Source organism: Carcharhinus amblyrhynchos, chromosome 23 (genome assembly GCF_965287045.1).
Source record: "Carcharhinus amblyrhynchos chromosome 23, sCarAmb.v2.hapA, whole genome shotgun sequence".
Classification (NCBI taxonomy): Eukaryota; Metazoa; Chordata; class Chondrichthyes; order Carcharhiniformes; family Carcharhinidae; genus Carcharhinus; species Carcharhinus amblyrhynchos.
The window spans coordinates 25,591,892-25,606,742 of record NC_137346.1 but is presented as its reverse complement, the minus strand read 5'-3'; the positions used below and the strand labels follow the sequence as shown (position 1 = coordinate 25,606,742).

At 36.9% G+C, this 14,851-nt stretch overlaps 1 protein-coding gene across 2 annotated transcripts in view; it reads right to left on the bottom strand.

The window, feature by feature from the left end:
- The window catches only part of usp32 (ubiquitin specific peptidase 32), a 221,474-nt gene that overhangs the window by 28,166 nt on the left and 178,457 nt on the right, over positions 1-14,851 (bottom strand). The window contains exons 14-20 of one of the 2 annotated variants that reach the window (XM_080210653.1): positions 14,489-14,664; positions 11,678-11,818; positions 9,461-9,620; positions 7,355-7,509; positions 7,189-7,270; positions 3,828-3,902; positions 2,508-2,646 (exon numbers count right to left, since the gene is read on the bottom strand). In XM_080210653.1, the coding sequence (XP_080066779.1) occupies positions 2,508-2,646; positions 3,828-3,902; positions 7,189-7,270; positions 7,355-7,509; positions 9,461-9,620; positions 11,678-11,818; positions 14,489-14,664 (928 nt within the window). The remainder of the gene's footprint in view (positions 1-2,507; positions 2,647-3,827; positions 3,903-7,188; positions 7,271-7,354; positions 7,510-9,460; positions 9,621-11,677; positions 11,819-14,488; positions 14,665-14,851) is intronic. The other variant, XM_080210654.1, reaches the window with a different exon arrangement.

The following is a 14,851-nucleotide window of genomic DNA, read 5'->3' as shown; positions in this document are numbered from 1 at the left end:
CCCTTCCAAAAACATTGACAAATTAAAAAAAGTTACCCTACGTTTTAAAAGATCAAAATTATAGGAAACTTGTGTTTAGCAACCAATAAAGTGGTCTTTCTGGATTAAAATACAGTACTTGCAATGCAAGTTCAGATCAACTAGTCTTGAATGCCAGTCCAAACAATTTTTTTTTAAAAATGGCTTTCATGGTTTTGTGGAGACTCAAACACAAATGGCAAATGAGGAAAAAAATTCTGGAAATGAAGGCTGGCATCTGAGAGTGTAAAAATGAAGCTGTTAGGAAAACCCAATTGGTTCACTAATTCCTTTAATAGGGAAAACAAAATCGTTATCCAGTTTGGCCTATATATGATCTCTGTTTTATGCCAACATGGTGGAGTCTTAACTTTTTAAAGTGACCAAGCAGATCACTCAGTTGTGACAAATAGGATGCTAAGCCAGCAACGCTCACATAAATCACGCCCACACCTCGACAACAAATAAAAATATCCTGCGGCACTTAGGGTCAGAGATATGCAGCATGGAAACAGGCCCTTCGGCCTAACCGTCCATGGTAACCAGCTTTCCTAAACTGAACTAGTCTCATTTGCCCATGTTTGGCCCATATTCCTCTAAACCTTTCCAATTTATGTACTTGTCCAAATGTCTTATAAATGTTGTAATTGTACCACCTTCTCTGGTACTCACTTGGGAAACACGGCCCCCTGTGTGAAAAAGTTGCCCCACAGGTCCCTTTTAAATCTTTCCCCTTAACCTTAAAGGTATGCCCTCTAGTTCTGGACTCTCCTACCCTGGGGAAAAGACCTATGCCCCTCATGATTTTATAAATCTCTACACACTCCATAGAAAATAAAATCCTCTCGCTTATGATTCAAACCTTCAAGTCCTGATAACGTCCTTGTAAATCTTTTTTTTCTCTCTTTCCAGGTTTAATGATATCCTTCTTGTTGCAGGGTGACCAGAATAATGGAATGTAGTACTCCAAATATCTTGGACAGTTGTAACACAATGTCTCAACACTTTTACTCAATGCTCTGACCAATGAAGACAAGTGTGCCAAATGCCTTTTCACCAACCCAACTATGTGATGCTACTTTAAAAGAGCTATGCACCTGCCCCCCCAAGTCTCTCTGCTTGACAACTCTCACCTGATCCTGCCCTGGTTTGTCTTACCAAAATGCAACACCTTACGTTTATTTGCATTAACTTCCACCTACCAGTGCGAGGCCCACCGGCCCAGTTTATCATCAAGATCCTGTTGCAGTCTGAGGTAACCTTCTTCACTGTCCATTATACAACCAATTTTGGTGTCATCTGCAAACTTACAAACCAAGCTTCCTCTACTTTTGTCCAAAAATGTTTATATAAATGACAAACAATTTGGATAAATATTTGATAGTCTCTTCCTACATACCAGAACTGTTTCAGTTTTTAATCATAAGCTTGGGAGGTAACAAATCTAGTATGATTCTAAATGATCTACAAGTGTGGAATACCTTGTTTATTACATCATATGAGGCAAAGAAACATCTATATTTTTGTATGAAAGGGTTAATAATCATACAAGTTTAAAAATCACAAGCTGCACTTGAATCACACAGGGAAAGTTATGTGCAAATGGCAGGCTTTGATTAAAGTAAGCCCAGATAAAAGTCAAGGACGATCCAATTGAATGATGTGCAGCTGCAGTTAATATCTGCCCATTGGAACAAGGGCCAGTGGAAAGGGAGGTTGAGATACCATTGGTCAGAGATATAGCTATCATTTCTTGATGATATAACATGCACAAGTTTTAATTGGACATTATACCCTTATGTATGCATGATGTAACCTTAACTATGATTGGATTCAGATAACTCCTATACATCCATTGGTATTTCCCAATTTACAGAATCCCTACAGGACAGGAGGTGGCCATTCGGCCCATCAAATCTGTACCAACCACAATCCCACCCAGGCTCTATTCCTATACTCCACCCCTGCTAATCTCCCTGACACAAAGGTCAATTTAGCATGGTCAATCAACCTAACCCACACATCTTTTGACTGTTGAAGAAAACCAAAGCACCCAGAGGAAACCCGTGCAGTAACGGGGAGAAAGTGCAAACTCCACAGACAGTGACCTGAGGCCAGAATTGAACCTGGGACATTGGTGCTGTGAGGCAGCAGTGCTAACCAGTTTTCCAGCGTACCATCCCGGCAATTACTTGTAATCAAAGCTAAGACTTTAATTGCCTATGTATTTCTGAATTTTTCACTCTGAATGGTTTCATTCAAGGGCTTACAGTTGTAATAAAATTCATCTTAAACCACTCTGTTACTTTGTCTGGCTACTTGAGAGGAGTGATAGTTTTAAATATAAAAAAAACCATCATAATAGCCCCTGACATTGCAGTATAGAGAACTGAATTTCAAAATTTATGTTGAGACTGAAATGAATTAAAGGAAAAGGTAACTAACCTGTGCATTTCAATTCCACAAGTAGACTGAATTAAAACCCTTACCTGTTGAGTTCATACAGATGTCTCCCTGAGATGAAGTAGCGGGTGAGTGGCTGTGTGTTACTGACACATTGGATACTAGAATTCATAAAACATGTATTTCCCAGGTTACTTAATCCTGTAGCGCCCTTTTCAGTTGGAACTAGAACAAAAGGTATTACAGCTAATTAAGTGATTTATGAAGTGGCAGAAAAGAAGTAGATAAATAAACATGACAAAATGGTCACAAGTTAACAAAAAATGTATGGGTAATATTTGCCAAATGGATTGCCAATTGGATGCATAGATGAAGGATCAACAGAAGGTCCAAATACAGACAGTTGGACATGGTAGAATACCCACACATGGGGAAGATTTGAGGTTAAGAATAATATGTTGATCATTTCCAATATGATATTGGCCTGAGATAATCCATTTTGTTTCCCTTTTTAAAAACATATCAAAGAGCTGGTGGGGTGGGTGGAAATAATTTCTATCAGGAATTATATTAATTTGTTTGTGGAAAAAGTGCTTAAGTAATAAGATTAAAAATGTGGCATTGCAAATAAAAAATAAACAATTCAGCTTGCAGGTCTGTCACCTACTTGAACTGTGTGCATCAGAACAAAAAAATACTTGTCCAAGAAACCTGAAATATGATGGGTTTTATATTGAGCAAAAGATTTTTGTGAACATATTTCCCAGAAATATCCAAGAATGATTGCTCTAATACATAAAGATTCATGTATTCAAAACAATTTCAGTATATGTATAGCACACCACGACTTGCATCGTACATATTTCACAATCCAACTGAAAAAGCTAATTTTCGCATCTAAACCCACCCTAACTAAGCTACATCCTTCTACATATTAGAATTAATATTAGTTATGGGAAAAAATAATTGTGAGGCCAACAGCAAACAGAGTGAGTGTACCTTTATACATGTATAGCCATATTCAAATGGTCTGTATTTGAACAAATGAAATTTTCAATTGCAAAGAGAAATAACTATCCCCATGGGAGTAAGATGGAAAGATACAATGTTTAGAATGAGGCGTAAACTGGCATCATAAATTGGGTTTAAAGTTTATTTTCTTACACATTTAAATATTTTAGAAAATTGGACAATGGAAAAATCTTTGGTTTTACCTTAAAGAATGCCTCCAATTATTATTAGTCCAAAATAAATTAGGCAAACAGTGGATTTGTTTGCTAGTTTCAGCAATTCAAATAAGTATCTATAATCATGCAAATCTACTGCAATTTGCTTAATGACCCCACAACACAAATTAAATTGTATCCCTATTACTTAAACAGCTCAAATTCTATATTCGTACCTACCCTTATGTCTGTCCATTTTGCTACTGTTTGCAATGAATGACATCTCCTCCGGCCAACTCATATCTTTGTTGCGAACTATTATAAGAAACGCAGGATATCAGGCTGACAGAACTGTAACAATGCTCAAACTTAGGTAACTGGAACGTCTGTTTTGACAAAATAAATAACTTAAGTTTCGCCATTTAGTTTTGAACCTCTCTCTTGCTATCGCTCCAAGGACGTAACATTGCTAACCAGATGGCTCAATTCTTGTTTCTTGGGTTTTGTTGCAGTTTAGCTGGTTAATAGGGAGGGAGAAGCAGTGTGTTAAACAGTCCAGAAAAACTGATCTTGTAATTCTTTCACTTCTTCATGTAGGTAAGTATCAAGACATCACAATACTGCTCTATGATAATATAGCTGAGATCAGGAATTCATTGCTCCTGAATAAACAGACAAACTCATCTACCAATCTGTTGTCCATAAACATATTCAAACATGCTATGCTACATGCTACTGGACATATTTTTTCAAAACCGTTGGTGGGTTGGAGGGGTGGTTGGGGGGGGAACTGATCTACCCTCGTCCAAATGTTTTAATATTGTATACTATATAACAATTAGCAATAAAACAGAATAAGATATTTTCTAAAAATTTGATTAGTTATGCGTACTTCTCAACTTTAAGTAACTTCTCATGATATTCTGCACTCTGTTGAAGCATTCCTGATATGATTGCACAAAAATAAAAAAATTAGTAGTTTTAATTATGTGAATTTTCTACCCGGATGTTCAGATGCGACCATTTATCGAACAAGTTTGAAATGAATAACGTACACTTCAATTGAAAAATGTACAATTCTGCTGAATGTCTCTCCATCAACCTTGCGTGAAAACTCGAAATCCCTACTCCAATTAAGGGAACACCACCAGCACAAGACTGCTGCAATACAAGGGAAAAAATACCACAACCACCTCAGAGAAATTTGTGGCGGACATTAAATGACGCTGAGTGCCACATTACAAGAACAAACTGAAAAAGGTTTATAGGAATCAGGTAATTTTTGGGGAAATGCACCACCATACTAGTTTTATTTACTAGTCGCAGGTAAGGTTTAAATTAGCACTGAAGTTACTGTGAAATTCCCCTAGTTGCCACACTCCCGTGCCTGTTCGGGTCAATGCATGTCATCCAGAATGTGGGAGGAAACCGAAGCACCTGGAGAAAACCCATGCTGACACAGGGAGAATGTGCAAACTCCACACAGACAGTGACCCAAGCTGGGAAACGAATCCAGGTCCCTTGCGCTGTAAAGCGGCAGTGCTAACCACCCTGCCACCATGTCACCCCAAAACAAAAAAAGTAATTGATTAAAGTTGTGGAACTGAATATTTCTGACTGAGGTCAGACATCCTCAAACACAAAATCATGAGGGAGTTTATTATTTTTATGCTTCAATTAAGGCATCAGTGAGGGAATAAGATTTGCCGTAGCTTTGATAGTTTCGTACAAACAAATTAGATGATCATAATCTTTAAATAATTGCAACTTAACACAAAGTGAAAACGTTTAGCGCAAGAATTTTCTAAGATCAAAAATATGATTTAAAGTTGTTACCAAGTACCAAGCCAACAGTTTTTAAATAAATGACAACTAAATGGATGTTCAACAAATATACAGTATTTGCAAACACAAAAATGGTTGATAGGCCTGAATATACATTATTAAATGGGTGCATTCGTACTTATGGCAGTGATGATATGCCTTGGAGAAAATTAATTGGTAAAAGCTTGGGGTAAATGCTCAGGTTTCTATTCAAAAATCTGTGTCTTGGCTATGTGCATAATGTCAGCAGTGAATTTCTTTCAAACATTTAATTAGTAAATGTGATATACTTAGGAAGAGCAGGTGACTTTGGGCAACTAGTCCCCAAAACTTTCCATCACCAAGGCTTTTTCTCATTGTATCAAGATCTATTTTAGATTAATCGACAAAGATTGCTACGATTAGTGAACAATTCCAATATTGCTGTATCATGCAACCATCAGGATATAGGAAGTGAGTTGGATGGGTCTTGGCTGTTTTTATTTTGTTCAGCAATTCTCACATTCCTAGTTGTTTTGTGACTTGGTTCTTAAGACATTTAAATTTTACACTGAACTGGAAAGTTATTCTGGCAGCTTCAACAGCAGTGAATGGAATAATCATGAAAAATATGATTGTGTCTTTGACTATAATGTTTTGGAAACATACGCTCAATGAGGAAAACATGGGCTAATGAGATCATTGTGACAGACACAAAGTATTCACATGATGCCTTTAAAAACCTACTCAAGCCAACAGGTTAGCCAATTATACAGGTATTACTTGTCTTTGTACTTTTAAAAATCAGCAATACTTAAATACCAGAAAACAGCAGACTGCAGATTTGTGATCTTGAATCATGTGATTTAAAATAAGGCACTGCTATACCATGTGATTTGTTCCATAGTTCAGGATTGTTTTCAATGGATTTCAGAGAGGAATAGTATACCATCTATATTATTAAATAATACATTAGATTTTCCAATGAGCAAAACTCCAGAGAACAAAAACAAATTCTTGTGCAAAGATGGCCCAATAGCCTCCAAGCTATTAGATGAAAAATTAAAAGCAGAAAAAAAAATCTTGTTGAGGAAGTGGGGTAAGAACCAGCTCTCATTGATACAAAAAGTTGATCTGTACACAAATCTGAAGGGATACACAGCAAAATTTAAAATTTAGGACTATAGGTTGAACGTAATAGTTGCAACCACTCTGACAGACTGCTTGTGGACTTGAAATGCCACATTAGTTTCTGACTGAACATGCTAATATACATTACTCAAAAACATGGTTTTATTGAGCAGTCGTTGGCATTTTCCTTTAAATAATGTATATACAGCGCGCGAGTGCGCGTGTATATATATTGTGCGTGCTTCAAAGTATTTGGGGCTATAATTTTAACTGAGTAGGCTCTTTATTCATATTTACCAAGCAAACTCAAGATCCTCAAACACCAAATCATGGGGGATATTATTTCTATGCTTCAATTAAGGCATCAGTGAGGGAATAATATTTGCTGTAGCTTTGGTAGTTTCTTCCAAACAAATTCAATGATCATAACCATCAAATAATAGTAACTTAATAATATTAAGTAAAAATGTCAAGATAGACCAAGCATTTTCGAAGATCAAAAATATGATTTGAAGTTGTTACCATGTAGCAAGCCAAGAATTTTTGAATAAATGAATGACTCCCATGATTTAAACTATGATTCACAAATGAAAAATTCATTTAAAATGAGGACCAAATGCATTAGTTAATTTCACTGATCTGTGATTCTTAAAAACATTGTCTTTACCTTCAATCACCAAGTGCTGTTCATCTAGAATTTTCAAATCTTCTAACGTGTGATCCTCATCATCCAAAAGTGCAAGGTAGTTCTACAAAAGAAATTGTAGATCACTTTGCATGATCATCCCAACATAACACAACCCAATGACTGAATATTAAAAGTATGGTTTTACCTCACTGTTATACAGCCACAGTCGCATGTCTTCCTCCTTTATTCGAAGCCGCTGAGATAAGTATTCGTGTATATCTTTTATTGTTTGCATGCGGCTGAAGCAGCCAGTGTAAGCTAACACTCGTTTCATTGGAGAAGATGGTGAAGGTACATTTCCTAAATTCACAACAAGTGCTTTAAGATGAAAGTGTACAAGCCACGACACAAATAATTGTCAAAATACAAAATAATATGTTGCTGCCACCCTAGACCACAGTTGGACAAATAGGTCTCCATGAGGAATGGAAATGGCATGTTTCTAGATGCCGCTACAAAGTTATGTTGCTAACAAATTAGGCCTGAAAAGGTCAGTCTTCCTTCACACAGATTGGTATTATGAGTTTTACTAACCAACCAGACTCAAAATAGATTACACCTGCTCCAACTACAGGCCTGGTTGTGAAAAACTATCACAAAAATCACTACATTTTTGTTTTAATCCCTGTAAGATACTCAGTTATCAAATAAGTTTCATACATTTGTTGCAATCCATTAATTATGATCTCTCATTTCCAAGTCACTAAGACAATAAAACCATTAATGTATATATTGATAATTAAATGTCCAATACATTGTTTCAATGGAAAAGAATCAGACTGGATGAATGATTTAATGTAGTAATTTCATTAATCAGAAAGCAAATGATTCAACTGTCATAGGATTCAGACTGCTTTGTAAATCAATATAATTGCTAATAAAAACTACCTAATAAAACAAAATTGTATTACAAGTAATTGCTTTCTGCATGACATGATTTTATGGAAAAACTAATTTAAGCATAGCATCTTATTACTGTACTCTTAAATCAACTTGATGTTTGAAGACTGTTAAATACATCTGCAAAAGATTAGATTTTTCTCTTCGATAACAGAAACCTAAATCAGTATTGTGTAACGCTGCAGCTGCAACCAATGGTATAATGGACAAATTAATGTGTTCCATCACATAATTAAATGATGCTGATTTCCACTGAAAATTATTTATATAGAAAAAGTCCAAATCTCAGTCACATCATCTGAATAACAGGCAAAGCTCTCCATCAAGAGGAGGATGGGGGAAAACTGCAAAACTCTCAAAGCCAGTCACCAAGTCAGTTAAAGAGTTGTGTTCCCAGAGATCTAGTAATGATGATCTGGGCAGTGAGGAAGAGGTCAATTTAATTTTGAAACAAATTTAAAAAACATACATGACCATATTAGTTTGGATAGAGTAGCTAAATTTCCAAAGTTTAACATGAACGTAAATTAATTCATTTTAAAGAAATAATAAAGGCTAAAAATCTAATTTGTGAACAGTTTGATTATTAACTATTTTCTGGTGGAGTTTTGCGCATATAAATTATAAAAGGCTACAGGTAGTTACACTGTTGGGGAAAAGCTGGAGCATAAGAAACATAAATCAGTTAAATCACAATTTAAGAGGTATAGATGTAAGATTACAGCAAGAAAGTAGATTCGATTAAATTTAATCCAGAGTTCGATTTTATAAAAAAAAATCACTGTTGGGTAAGACTTGGAAGCTTATTATAAGATATTTTGCCAAATCGTTGTTCAGGGACATAAACAAGCACACAGTGCTGGGTCCACTCAAGAGTACCGACAACCACTGTAAATGGAGCCAGGGTTCTGTTATGTTTCAGCTTTCTGTACAAGAAACTTAATTTTGCTCATTTTATTTCTGATCAATTGTCCACTCGCAGTTAATGATGGAATTGGGTTACAGAGCTCAAATTGTGTTGGTTACAATGACCATTTTGTTTTTGTGTTCTTGCTTTGGTCATTGGCTGACGATTGATTTCAAGTATTAAAATTTGGGTGTCCACGGTTTTTGTGGTTCAAAAAACAAATGATGCTTCACATTAGGCCAAGTCTTACTCAAAGACCATGCAATAGTAGCTTTGTTATTTTTACTATTTTTCCTGAATAGGCAGCTTTGAATGGTCATCTGGATTTTGATAAAGCCTCAATTCAAAACTATAATCTTAGTTTGAAAACGTAATGCAGATAGAATTCGCATTCAGCAACCAGAGAACTAATAGCTCCCCTTTCTTGCTGCAGTCTTGCATTACCTCGAGGTGCATGTTGAGGAAATGTTCTCAGGCTCATCATACCCATATTCACCCAGATGTTGGACTGTTGTGTACGCGTGGCTGGTTGCTGACGCAAGAAAAGTAGGTAGCGAGGAAATAATTCCAGCTCTGCTTCATTATTTGTTGTGTTTGTAATGACCTAATTAAGATGATAGAAAAATGAAAACTAGTAGTTACTGTTCGATCACATGGTCACAGGAAATTACTTGAAACCACAGAATCTCAAATTTCTTGCCTTGCTAACAATTACCAAGATTTTGAAAACATGCCAGAGACAGTGTTTTAGAGCAACCATTCGGTTCATGAAAAGGCAGCCCTAAGAACAATACAATTGGGTGAGAACTTACAAGGAGTGACAATCACAGTCGGATTGCCACTCTACTCATCCTTACTTACACTGGAATACAGCTGCTTGTTTGCCTGAACTGCCAACTCATGCCTTCTCAGAATAATGCAGTGTAGTACGTCACCAAGGCACTCAATTTTTGGTATAGCACACTAAGGGGAAAGGAAGCCACTCTTCCTTCTTACAGCACCAGCTACAGTGAAGCAGGGAAATTTAAATAACCCAGTCATATAAAGTTAAGGAGAAGGCAAAAGGGTCAAGTAGGTGGGTAGGGATTGTGATCAGTCAAGTGTGTCAGGTGATCAGACAGGTAGTGGGGTTGGGGCAAGTTGGAGGAGTAGTTGGAGTGAGTTTTGGGGAACAGGAAAGTTGTCAGGCTGGGAGGAGGGTGGAGGGAGGATGTGGTCATGCAGGTGGAGTGAGAGCCAACAAGGTGGTTGTTTTTTGGGGGAGTGGTAGTGGGAGGAGAGAAGAGGCTGTGGAAGGTGAGCTGGAAAGGGCAGGGGGGATAGTCAGATGTGAGGGAGGTGGAGGAGTTGGACTTGTTGGGGGAGGGATGTAATCTGATGGATGCGGTAGGGGAAGGTGGGAGTGTAGTCGGATTGAGGGTGGGGAACGGGAGGATAGCTGTAGGTGAGTAGGATAGTTAATTCCCATGCAGTCCCTGCATGAGGTCAAGTTATGGGCCATACTGAATATCTCAAGATCTTGCCAAAATCTTCTTCATTAAGTAAAACAGAATGGAAAAACAACATTTTTTCATTGCTCATAACTGAAAACTTCTCTTATAACTGGCAGTTTTAGACATTCTGAAAATGCTCAATTTTAAAATCATTAAGCAGATTATGCACCATGAAATTACTAAATTCTTTAACATTAAACTATTCATTTCAGGCTATATATATTCTAAAACTTCTTAGCTAAAATAGCATACTAAGATATGTAACATTCTAATTTGGTCAACTCCTGTAACCAAATAGAAACTAATTTGCGCTTTTGCTTTTCCTTGGGGAAAATACCATGCAAAATTATTCACTGACTGACTAAATCATAGAACAGAGGTTTAAGGTTTTGAAGTTGAAATACAGGACTACAGTTTGCTATTCAAAGACTTCTCTCAAACATCCACCTCAGGGTAGCATGAACATCTGTGGAAATATATACTAGTGGGCCATACTCCGAAATATGTTATGAAGTTTGAGTGGTTAGGGTATTAGACTAGGATGCCAGTAGTATGTTTAAATCTTGTGGGGGTAAATTGTGATCTAAACCTAGTGATGTGGAAACTGAAATTCCAAAAAAACCTATAAAAACTCACTAGTTAATGTCCTTCAGGAAAGGGACCTGGCATTCTCCAGCCTACATGAGACTTGGTCTCACAAGAACGGTTGATTCTCAGTGTTGTTACAGCAACTAACAAAGAGCAATATGGTCTCACCAAAGCTGCTCACATTGCAAGAGCAGATAAAAAGAAAACGTTTCCTCATTTGTGATGCTAGATTGGCATCAATTGATGCCAATTGATCCTTTCCATCCTTCTTAAACAAAACCATCAAAACAGTTCTATTCTAATCAAGGACCTCAATAGGTTAAAATGCACTTATTTTGGATATCATTGTGCAAATAAATGAGTAATTTTAAACTGAAATATTTTCTTTATTTCATATCAAGTTCAATTTTAAAAGATTTTTATATTCAAAAATGGAAAACAAGTGTACAAAATAATTCAAAATGCGCACATTTCAGAAAAAAGCACAAAACTGAAAGCATATGTAAATATGAGTGTTAATTCTTTGACAGTTTCCAAATATAAAAACGCCAAAAAAACACTGAAGATAAAGATAACTTACAGGCCTTGGTAGGGCCAGGTTTGCTCCATACCAATGATAGAGTGCCCTCCATACAGGCTCTGGAACGATTGCATAGTCCTTGCCTCGAACCAAAGCTGGATTCTGTTTCAGGCGTCCACCCTCTAAAGTTAATGTTGGGGCCTTTACAAGGAAAGCAATACTACATATTGAAATATATAAAACTGTAACAATTTTAGTCATTTTTAAACATTAACGCAATTGAGTAACTGAAGGGATCTGTGGTACGTCACAGGTGCGCATGCATAAATAATCTTGACTCAGGAACTTGTGAATATGTTGAAATCTGTTGATGACACCAAAGTGGACTGTATGACAGATCGTAACAAAGATCATGACAGTCTTCAGGAAAAATACTGCATCATCCACAAAGATGAAAGGATGACTAGAAGGTAGAAAGCAAAACCAACAGGTTTTTTGAATTAGCATAATATGGTTGGTACTGTACAATAGCATTATGACGCAATTCCCTGTTGGATCCACTTTTCTTCCATGAATACAAACAATTTGGATTAAACACAAAAGAAAAGGCATTGAATTTTGCTGTCAGTGGTCGATAGTTTTGATGACAGATATGGGAGGGGAGAAGCTCAGCTTAGGGTCGAGTGGGACAACAAGTTTGCAAATTGTTTAATTCAGCCTTTGACAGTAGTCAGGAAGATTGAAGGAGTCAGTGGCTAAGAATATAATTTGTGGCTTTGGGTCTTCTCAATATTTAACAGGTGAAAATATCTGCATATCCAATATTGGCTATTGACCAAGAAGTGAGACTAATCTGTGCAATGGGACAGACAAATGAAGTAGTAGTTGTGGAGACCTGGGCCTTGTCTGCATTATGTAAAATGAGATATTGTCATTTTAATGACATTGCCGAGGTACAATGATGATAAGAGTAGGCCAAAGATTCTTAGGGGTTTTCACATTGTAGTAGAATGGGACCAGGAAGGAAAGCCAGCAGAGGTGATTTTCTGGGTACAACTGGACAGATAGGAATGGAACCAAGCAAGGGCAGCATCACTCAAGACATTGGAAAAGAGGCTCAGAGGAAAATGCTGTGCTCAACAGTGTTACAGGCTGCAGAGTATGATGTACAAAAATTCTTAAGTTCAATTAAAATCTGGATTAAATTTAAAGTTGTTGAGCTAACAATTTTGATTTTGATGCTGACACAAGTTACTTTTCTCGTTTAATAAAAATTATACTTGTAATCAAATCTGATTTCAAATTTGCTGCTGTACCAATCAATCCAAGGCAATAATTGTGGCAAAGGGTTTTTTTAATAAAAAATTTGTTTCTACTGTGAAATACTGTAAATAAAACGACCAAGTGATGCCTTTGCGAAATTACACCATACTTGATCTTGGTGTGGAAGTTTAGGGTACATCTAAAAGTCTGTCACCACAAAATTTACAAATTTGTGCATCATTTCTTCATATATAAGCAGTCATTAATACGTCTGCTCCATCTAACATATTCCTAAATGTCAATATTCATACAATCCCTACAGTGTGGGAGGCTGTGATTCACCCCATTGAGCCTGTACTGACAGCAATCCCAGCTAGGCTCTACCTGTAACCCCATGTTTTACCCTGCTAATTCCTCTGGCACTAATGGGCAATTTAGCATGTCTAATCAACCTAACCTGCACATTTTTGAACAGAGAGGAAACCGAAGCAGAAACAGGGAGAACTCCACTCAGTGATAGAGGCTGGAATTGAACCTCGGTCTCTGTTACTGTGAGGCAGCAGTGCTAAACCACTGTGTCATCCTATATTGTCTCTGCTTCAATAACTATTTTTTGTAGTGGATCCCACCTAGTATACTGTTAACTTTATGTCCTTATCCTTCGGAGGCATTGCTTTATGCTGAGGCATTATCTTATGCACATGAATCCCAAATCGTGCTGCTCTTGCACATCACCCAGCTTTTCTGCATTCACAGCATCACAATAAACCATATTTTGTTTTTAAAAAAGTAATACACCACTGCTTATTTACTGACAACAAATTCCATCTTTTTCCTCATTCCACCATTTTAGCAACAGCTGCTTGCAGCGTCCTTTGGTAAATGCAAAGATTGGAATTGACTGGCAAGCAGCAGCAGCTGGAGCCATGTGAAATGCTAGTTCAGAAACATGTTTGTTTACCTCCACCTTTACATCATCATCACCCACTTGAATCTCTTGTGAATTAAAAAATGTTGGTTATTGGCTTGCTAACATTTACACAGTTGAACACGCCAGAGCTGTTGACGTAGCTAGATCTCAAAACATTTTGTGGAGCTCCACGTTTGAAAATCATTTAGCAAGAATGGAATACTTAGTCTGAAAATGTACTTTTTTTCATGGGATGCAAGCTTCACTGGCAAGGCCATCTTGAACTAAGTAGCTTGCTAGGCCAGTTCCTGTTAGGCCAGTTTAGAGGGCAATTAAAAATCAATCACATTACTGGAGAGATACACAGACCAGGCCAGGCAAAGATGGCAATTTCCTTCCCTGAAGGACATCAGTGAACCTGATGGGATTTTATGACAATCAGTGATGGTTTTTTGGCCACCACCACTGAGACTGGGTTTCAATTTCAGATTATTAATTTGAATTTAAATTTCATCAGCTGCCACGGTGGGATTTGAACCCAGGTCCCCAAAGCATTTGCCTGAGCTTCTGAATTCCTAGTCCAATCACTATGGCACTCTTTATATATGCAAAACAACAAACCTAATATTCAGACAATTGGAAAACTCATCACAGCACATTTAAAGACTTTTTGATCTTTACAAGCATTATATCAATACCTTCACAGATCCTTGCATTACAAGTGACTGGTTATCAATAGCTCCTGGTTTCTGTGGACCAAGGTGTGCCAAAATGTTCCCATTAGCACCAAGGAAACATTGACCATTATTGTCCAAACTGTTGTGCTGTCTTGCAAAGCAAGCATCAGTACCAGCTGGACTAGACTGGTATAAACCTGAAGAAAAGAGGAAATATTATTTTCAAATTTTTACTTGCTTTTATATACAAAGATTCTTTTATTAAAAAGTTTGTACTTTGTCACAATCAAAATCTTTGAACACAATGTCAACACCGTGTCTTTAAACTGGATGGAAATCAAATTAGCACCATGATGAAGCAATAGTGTCATAAAATGTAACCCA